The sequence below is a fragment of the Sapajus apella genome, unplaced genomic scaffold, assembly GCF_009761245.1.
Source record: "Sapajus apella isolate SASKATOON/1434 unplaced genomic scaffold, GSC_monkey_1.0 scaffold5, whole genome shotgun sequence".
NCBI lineage: Eukaryota > Metazoa > Chordata > Mammalia > Primates > Cebidae > Sapajus > Sapajus apella.
In genome coordinates this window covers 31,248,632-31,257,240 of record NW_022436945.1, presented here as the reverse complement: position 1 = coordinate 31,257,240, position 8,609 = coordinate 31,248,632, and the positions used below count along the sequence as shown (strand labels likewise).

Sequence of the window (8,609 nt, the reverse complement as noted above, 5' to 3'; positions counted from 1 at the left end):
TCCTTACCAAGAGATTTTGCCTAATTGCCAGGCCCTCTATGTGCATTATCTCATTCATAATACCTTCAATAAGTTATATAGATGAAGAAACCAAGGCACAAAGATCTTGCTCTTAAGCACCAGTCTTTCTACGTCAGTGGGTACTTGCCTTTGGAAAAAAATGTGAGGTGTTCTCAAAAGACTAGAATGACAATGAGGTGGTTTTTTAAATTTTTTCTGGAATATAGGTTGAGAGAGAATTTCCTCAGATTTTTTTTTTGTATCATTTTGTGTGTGATAAACATGGTGTAAAATTGTCTGACTTTCATGAGGATTCATGATATAAATAGATGCCTAAATATAGGGAACTATTAAGTCAGATAGGTAGAAATAGAAGTACGAAAAGAGTGAAGTGTCATTTGATTATTGCCATAAACCACAATTCCTACAAGATTTTCCATTAACTCTGAAGAAGTTCCAACAACTTTCAGAAATTTGCTTGTGCAACTGAGCTGACTACTATTCCTTGGTTTCATCCCGTCTACAGCTTTGGGAAAATAATTCTGATCATGAGACAAACTTGGCTGGTTATCTGGAAAACTGACTTAGATAATCCATTAGAAAATAAAGTGGCTCTATCATGAGGCTTACCAAGAACACAAATTTAATTTTGAACACCTGTTGTCCTCACATTTAGGGGATTTTTTTCCTTGCCTCTTAAGAGTCGGGGAGGAGGGAGCTTGCCCACCTGAACACTTCAATAAGAAAATGGCCCAGCCTGGCCAATATGGCAAAACTTTGTCTCTTCTAAAAATACAAAAATTAGCTGAGTGTGGTGGTACACACCTGTAATCCCAGCTACTTGGGAGGCTGAGGCACAAGAATCAATTGAACCTGGAGGACAGGGGTTGCAGTGAACCAAGATTATAGCACTGCACTCCGACCTGGGCAACAAAGAGAGACTCTGTCTTGAAAAAAAGAGAGAAGAAGGAGAAGGGAAGGGAAGGGAAGGGGAAAGGGAAAAGGGGAAGGGAAAAGGGGAAGGGAAGGGGAAAGGGAAAAGGGGAAGGGGAAAGGGGAAGGGAAAAGGGGAAGGGAAAAGGGGAGGGGAAAAGGGGAGGAAAAAGGGAGAGGGAAAAGGAAAAGGGGAAGGAAAGGGAAAAGGCGTGGGGGGAAAGGAAAAGGAAGGGAAAAGGGATGGGGGAAAAAGGGAAGGGAAGGGAAAAGGGAGGGGAAGGGAAAAGGGGAGAGGAAAAGAGGAGGGGAAGGAAAAATGGAGGGAAAGGGGAAGAGGGAAAGCAAAAAAGGAAAGGGAAGAAGGGAAGAGGAAGAGAAAGAGAAAAAGAGAGAGAGAGAGAATGGCTTATAGCCAGGTAGCTTGTGCCTGTAATGCCAGCACTTTGGGAGGCTAAGACAAGAGCCCTGAAGTTCAAGAGTCGCCTGGGCAACAGGCAACACAAGGAGATCCCATCTGTACTAAAAAAAAAAAAAAAAAAAAAAGTGGCTTATACATGGGTAAGAACTATCTGGTCACACCCCCATCTCTCCTGTACAACAATGGTCAGAAACAACAAGGGTCTGCACAGACAACATTTTCCTGTACAGGCAAACATGCAAAAGATAGTTTCTGACCAGGTTGCTAATCCTCATCTCCATTTTTCAGAGAGATCAAAGGTTTTTCCACAGTTCACTTAACAAGAATGTAATAGAACATGGAATCAGACTCAGGTTCTCTAACTCCAAATCAGTTTATGTGCTTGAGTGAGCACTGTAGAGAGAAGGAAAGACCATCTTGTTCTTACAGGTTTTTCCCCTGACATTATCCTATGAAATTACTTGTGAGATTTTTCTTTTGGTCACAATTACCTTGTCAAATGACCATTTAGTATTCCACTACCATTAAACTTAGGTTCACTCTTTGCCACTTCCATCCAAGAAAAGGAGAATGTTTCTCCAGTCATGACTGTATACCTGGATCATAGCTCTCTTATTCAACTCTTCTTAGCTTCTCCAATAGCTCCTTTTGCAACTCAGCAGGTATGGTGGAGAAAAAATTACATACACACATGCACGCACACACACACAATTTTCCTCACAGGGTAGTGAACAAGATTCAAATTACAGCTGGAATAATTGAGTTATTAAATATTCCTGGAGGCAAGAGACTGACCTGTTTGATAACCTTTATCCCTGAGAAGAATTAAGCTGGGACAGAGCATGGAAATGTAATACTTTGAGAGAGGGTAGCATTTGTAAAGAGTGGATTCTCTCCCCAAAGCCACAGGTGGGGGCAGCAAGAGAAAGTCTAAGTTTTTAAAAATTTAACTTTTTATTTAAGTATAACACACCGAAGAAGACACATATATTAAGGGTACAGCTTTAAGAATTATCACTAGTGAACAAAAACTGTGTAACCAGTATTTCGCGATACAGCAGATGTACCTGACGGCAATAACAAGCATACTCTGAGCATGACCCTGTCATCTAAAATGAATGTGTGTTCAGAGTCCCAAACTAAGGAATCAGGGGGTGACCAACCCTGAGTTTCACTCATCTGTGGTGAACATTTGATCCCCTAGCCCATCCCTTACAACATAGGCAATACAGGGGATCAAGGTCCTTTGCAACGGGTTAAAACTGAGGTTGCTAGGTGGAGTGTGCTAAATGAAAATGCTATATAGACTGCATGATTTTTACAAACAGTAGTAGTTCTTCTGTCCAGCCTGCTACCACTGGACCATCCCAATATGTAAGTTCCCCCAATAAACCCAAGTCTTGTTCACTGTCTCCACATGTCTTCTTTGGCCTCTTGGACACAGTGTCATTCCTATTGGAGTCACTAGGGGTCTGGCATGACCCCAGCATTGCTAGCTTCCCAGAATCCTTTCTTCTGGTCACTACTCTCCTACCCTACAAGTATACCATTAATCCTGCTTCTAAGTACATAGATTTATTTTGCCTCTTTAGGGACTTTACATGCATTAATAGTACAATATGTGCTCTTTTGTGTTTGGAATCTTAATTTCAGCATTAGGTTTGCAGTATTCACTCATACTGCTATGTTCATTCTCATTGATATATAGGATTCTATTGTGTGAATATCCCACAATTTATCCATTCTACTGTCGATGAAGAGTTGAGTAGATTCCAGCGGGGCTGTTAACAAATTATGGTGGACACAGGTATGCATTTCTTATGAATATAATCCTAACTGAAATTACTGGGTTATAGAGTATGCAAACTTCTACCTTTAGCAATTACTAAGTTTTCCAAGTGCCTGTACCAGTATACATTCTGAACAGTATATGAAAGTTCTATTTGCTCACAACTGCACCAACATTTGCTTCTTTTTTAAATTCCTAAAATCACTCTACCTAAGCTATTTTATTTTACCATTATAGTCAAAGTGGTGTGGCATTGTGATTTTAATTTGCATTTCTTTGACAATAAATGAAGTTGGATGCCTTTTTTCAGATGTTTATCAGCCATTTGGATCTCTTTTTCTCCTATTCAAGACTCCTGCCTACCTTTCTTTTAGGTATCTGTGTTTTTCTGATTAGTTTTTTCTTTCTTTTTTTTTCCTCTTTTGCATTTGCTTGCATTTGTTTTCTTTGCAAGTGAGGATAAACAGCTGATCAAGTTATGCAGTCATTTTTTCTTTTGTCAATTGCCAAAGCTGCTTTTGGACTTGCCATATATATATACGTACGTACGTACGTGTGTGTGTGTGTGTGTGTGTGTGTGTGTGTGTGTGTGTGTGTGTGTGTGTGTGTGTGTGTGTGTATCTGGAGTTAGTTCTTAATGCTTACAATGTATTTTTTTCATTTTTAAAATTAAATTTTTTTTTAAAGACGGGGTTTCTCCATGTTGGTCAGGCTGGTCTCAACTCCCAACCTCATGTGATCCGCCTGTCTCGGCCTCCCAAAGTGCTCGGATTACAGGTGTGAGGCACCGCACCCAGCCCATTTTAAAATTTTTTCTTTTATTTTGAATGCTTACAATGTAAAAAAGACAATGTATACATCCTTTAATCCTATATCTACTTTATGATTGTTTTATTATCTAAGACATTTTACACTGAATAAACAGCAAGTAAAGCTTACACAATTTCTCATGTCACACATCAAGTTAGTATCAAAAACTGATTTAAATTAAAGGATTCCAAAAATCTGTGCCTAACCACACTCCCATACCTTCTCTGTTGATCTACTTATCTTCTATCAATATGTAGTTACTACAATATTAGCCCTATCTGTATCATATGAAGTACATCTATCCCATCTATTTTAATTCTATGTATTGAAGTCACCAAATTTGTATTACCACTCATGTCATGATCCCTGATTTACAAGAATACATTATATCTCCAATTGGAGGTTAGTAGATTCCTAAAACTCAGCATCATTCCTTTCACCTAAAGATTTTTCTCCTCATCCTCCCCATGTCAGTAAAGGACACCATCATCTACCAGTTATGAAGTTAACAAAAAAGCTGCCATGCTATATTTTCACTTTCTAGATTACTCTCATCAGCAAGTCTAATAATACTACCTTCAAATGCTCTTCCAATGCAATCATTTCTACTCCTCATATGCAGGTCCAAGCCATCGTTGTCCCTTAACTGACTAACTACAATAGTGTCCTAATTGCTTTCTTATTTTTATTTTTGAGGAATAACATATACACAGTAAACTATAAAAGTGTGAAGTGTATAAATATATGAAAATTATGTATCAAGTTATCAAGATAAAGAAACTCAGCATACCTAAAGCTTCCCCATGTCACTTCTCAAACAGAAAAAGAAAAATCCTTTCTTCCTTCTACAGAGGTAGCTACTATTCTACCTTTCATCACCATGGACAAGTTTTTACTGCTTTTGAACTTCAGAACTGAATCATACAGTTTGCACTCATTTCTACCTAATTTCAATCAACATGTTGCGAGTGATCCATACTGTTTTGCATAGCAATTGTGCCTTATTTTCCATTATTATGCAGTATCCAATTGCATGATTATAGTACAAATTTTAGTATTTTGGAAATTCACATCATTTAAAGGCTTTGGCTATTAAGAAGTAGCAACAAACATTATTACACATTTTTTTTTCTTCCTTGCTTGGTAGAAAAACAAGCTTTTTAACATTTTTAATAAACCTCTCACAAACTGCTGCTCCTAGATTACAAAACGTCAAAGCCCTTTTGACAGCGGGGTCCTTGAATCTGAAATTCAAGTCACCATAATAGAAACTGGAACTGCTGTACCTTACATTCTGAGAAGGGCCTCAACAAAAGCACATGAAGGACTGTTTAGTATTTAAAAAGATCCATCTTTCCTTCCAATGCTTATATATAATAAAAGGAGAATTTTGGAGATCTGCTATTGAGTTTCAGAAGGCCAAATTTAATGATTCCAAGCTCCAGCCTTAAATATTTCTGTAGAGACTCGAAGAAATGACCTCTCCTTTGTCTCTTCTCCCACTGGCTTTCTCAAGCACAGATACTTCGGACCCCAGTAGTCAAAAAGTCTTACCAGTTCCATCATTATGCTTCTCTAAAGAGCTACTAGTGAAAGCAGCAGCTTTAATTTAGTTTTTGCCAATCTTCGGTCCTTAGAAAAGTCTTTTATTATTTGTAAAAAAAAAAAAAGGGGGGGGGGGGGCAACTATTCTGAGGTATTCAACAAGAAGAAATAGGTACCTTTTATGGGAAGGACTTTCAAGCTAAATCCAGAGCTTAACTGAAATAACTTTACAGAAATGTCACCATATAAAACTCTTAACACCTTACCCCTGGCAGCCGGATGGATGGGATCTATATACACCACGTCTCTTAAAATGCTCTCACAAAAATGGTAATAAGATATTCAACTTCCTTAAGTCAAATTCACATTCGGCCATGCTGCCACCTGCAGAATTAGCTGAAGGGGAAACAATAAAGGTCCTGCTGGACAGCCATGAGCAGCCCTGGTGCCGCTCCCCGGATGCCCCCAAGCCGAGAAGCGAAGGCCACGCTGGGAATGTCGTCCTCGGAGGCGGGGTATGGGGAGGGGATGGTTCTGAGCAGGTGGGCATCATGAAGGCTCCAGATTCTTGTGTAGCAGTCCTGGCCTACTGCCACCACGATTCCCTCTTCCTCGTGCACATGCAGGGGCAGATATGCGGACTCATTCACATGACCTTCATATTCCCTTATACATTTAGTGGCCCTCAGGTCCCACAGCTTGATCTTTCCAGTCATGTCCGACGCCATGAGGCATTGCTCTTCTTGGAGGATTTGTATAGAGGTCACTGCTGAGTCATGGAACAGGCAAGTGGCCTTCCACCCCTTGCCTCGATTTCTACAACGCAGATCAATAGCAAAGATCTCCCCGGAGCGACAGCCATTGAACAGCAAAGGGGCCGTAATGGCAAACTGCTGGGCCAAGACATCACTGCTGGCACCAAATGACTGCTGGTGTCCCGTCGCCACGTTGGTCAACAGGACCTGCTGAGACACGCCGGCACTAAAGCAGTGATATGCCTGGAAGTTCAGGGACCAGGCACAGGACCAGGCCGCAGGGATCTGGAAACTGCAGAGCATCCCAGGCTGGTTTACTCTACTGGCGTAGACATTTAAGAAGCGCGACGCTGGGAGCAGCACGGCACAGCTTGGAGCTTCTCTGATTCCCTCAAAGCACAGCAGAACGTGAGAGTCTAACTGGTTCAGCGAGGCCCAGCACAGGGACTTCACTTTCCGGTTGGGGACGAACAGGTTTCTGAGCACGTACACGTGGAACGAAGGTATCTTCAGCGTTCGCAAGCTGATGATGCCGTACTTGGAGCCTTCGACTTCCACCTGGTTCACTACGAAGAGCTGGTCGCTGTTGGTACTCGCCAGGATGAAGTTAAATCGGTTGCTCTCCAAAGAGGAGAGATCCAAGCTCCGAATTTGAACCTTTTTCCTCTGCATGCAGCTCACACGCAGCTCGTTGGCTAAACGGGAATAACTGGTGACGTTAAGGAAACCTAGCTGGCTTTTTCGGAGCATGGAAGATGCATTAAATCCCATTCTGGCTACCTTTTTCTGCTTCGCCTCTTCCTCGAGGAGTCGCAGCCTTTCGGCCTCCATTTCTCCGTGCCGGAGAGTCCTCCTAACAGGAAATTCTGCCGGATGTTCTTCTCTGTGACAGGAAGTTCCGTCCAGGCTCGAGCGGAAGTGTTGCTAATTTTTTGCGAGTTCCGTGTTCTCAGGGCGGGTCCTTTGTTGGAGATGTGTGTTACAAATCTCTTTTCCTACTCTGTGGGTTTTCTTACTCTCTTGGTGTCTTGATGAAGGAAGTTCTTAATGTTAATTTTTTCCTTTTCTCTTTTTGAAACAGGGTCTTGCTTTTTTGTCCAGGCTGTAGTGCAGTGGCACGACCATGGCTCACTGCAGCCTGGAACTCCTGGGCTCAAGCGATTCTCCTATCTCAGCCCAACTTAACTGGGACTGCAGGGTCACGACACCACGCCAGCTAACTTTTGCAGAGGTGAGGTCTCCCTGTGTTGCCTATGCTGGTCTGAAACTCTTTTTTTCTTTTATTTTTTTTGAGATAGAGTCCTGCTCTGTGGCCAGGTGCCAGGCTGGAGTGCAGTGGCGGGATCTCGGCTCACTGGAACCTTCACCTCCCGGGTTCAAGCAATTCTGCCTCAGCCTCCCGAGTAGCTGGAACTACAGGTACACACCACCATGCCCAGCTAATTTTTGTATTTTTAGTAGAGACGGGGTTTTACCATGTTGGCCAGGATGGTCTTATTCTCTTGACCTCGTGATCCGCCCGCCTCGGCCTCCCAAAGTGCTGGGATTACAGGCCTGAGCCACCGCGCCCACCCTGTATTTTTAAAATACAGTTAGAGACCAGCGTGGGTGGCATGGTGAAACTTTCTCTCTAAAGAAACATGAAAAATTAGCCGGGCGTTATGCACACCTGTAGTCCCAACTACTCAGGAGACTGGGAGGGAAAATCACCTGAGCCCAGGAGGTTGAGGCTGCAGTGATTGCCCACTGCACTCCAGCCCAGCTGGGAGACAGTAAGACCTTGTCTCACAAAGAAAGAAAAATAAATTATGAATTTGTCCAAATTATTAATTTGTTTCATTAATGGTATTTTTCGTGTTCTGTTCAGGACATTTGTACCTATTACATGGTACTAGTAAAGGTTTGGGGCATCTTCAAGAAGAGGAGACTGATATCTCCGGTCCCCATTTGGATGTTTCCTCTGCCAAAAAGCTTGCTGACTGCTCCTTCATTATGAATTTCCAGGAATTTTGGAGGATTGGGGAGAGTTGGTAGGTGCTACAGAGAAATATGGTGATAATCTGGACTATAGATCCTGTCGGAATCTACAGGCCCCAGAGCTGGGATCACAGGGAGCACATGAGATTGAGGCCTACACACTTGCCATGGAACATAACAAGGGACAAGGGATTTCTATGTATCAAAAGAATGTTTTTCACCACTGCCAATTGGGAGTCAGCTGACAGATGCAGCAAGCCTTGCAAAGGGCTACCAAAACTTAGAGGGCTGCTTGATATTGAGTTCTCTGTGGGGAACTCTATGCATTCTCACTGACAATGACCTACAGAAAGCAGACAGCAACATGGCCACAGTCAGG

At 42.2% G+C, this 8,609-nt stretch overlaps 1 protein-coding gene across 1 annotated transcript; it reads right to left on the bottom strand.

Annotated features, from left to right (window-relative positions):
• Positions 1-3,903: 3,903 nt before the first annotated feature.
• DCAF4L1 (DDB1 and CUL4 associated factor 4 like 1) lies at positions 3,904-7,475 on the bottom strand. The gene has a single exon (XM_032274057.1). It carries the CDS (start codon positions 7,082-7,084, stop codon positions 5,891-5,893), a length of 1,194 nt encoding a protein of 397 aa, XP_032129948.1. The 5' UTR covers positions 7,085-7,475; the 3' UTR covers positions 3,904-5,890.
• Positions 7,476-8,609: the final 1,134 nt, after the last annotated feature.

Coding starts and splice junctions, on each gene's coding strand:
- DCAF4L1 (XM_032274057.1), bottom strand. CDS start 7,084: ATGGAGGCCGAAAGGCTGCGACTCCTCGAGGAAGAGGCGAAGCAGAAA.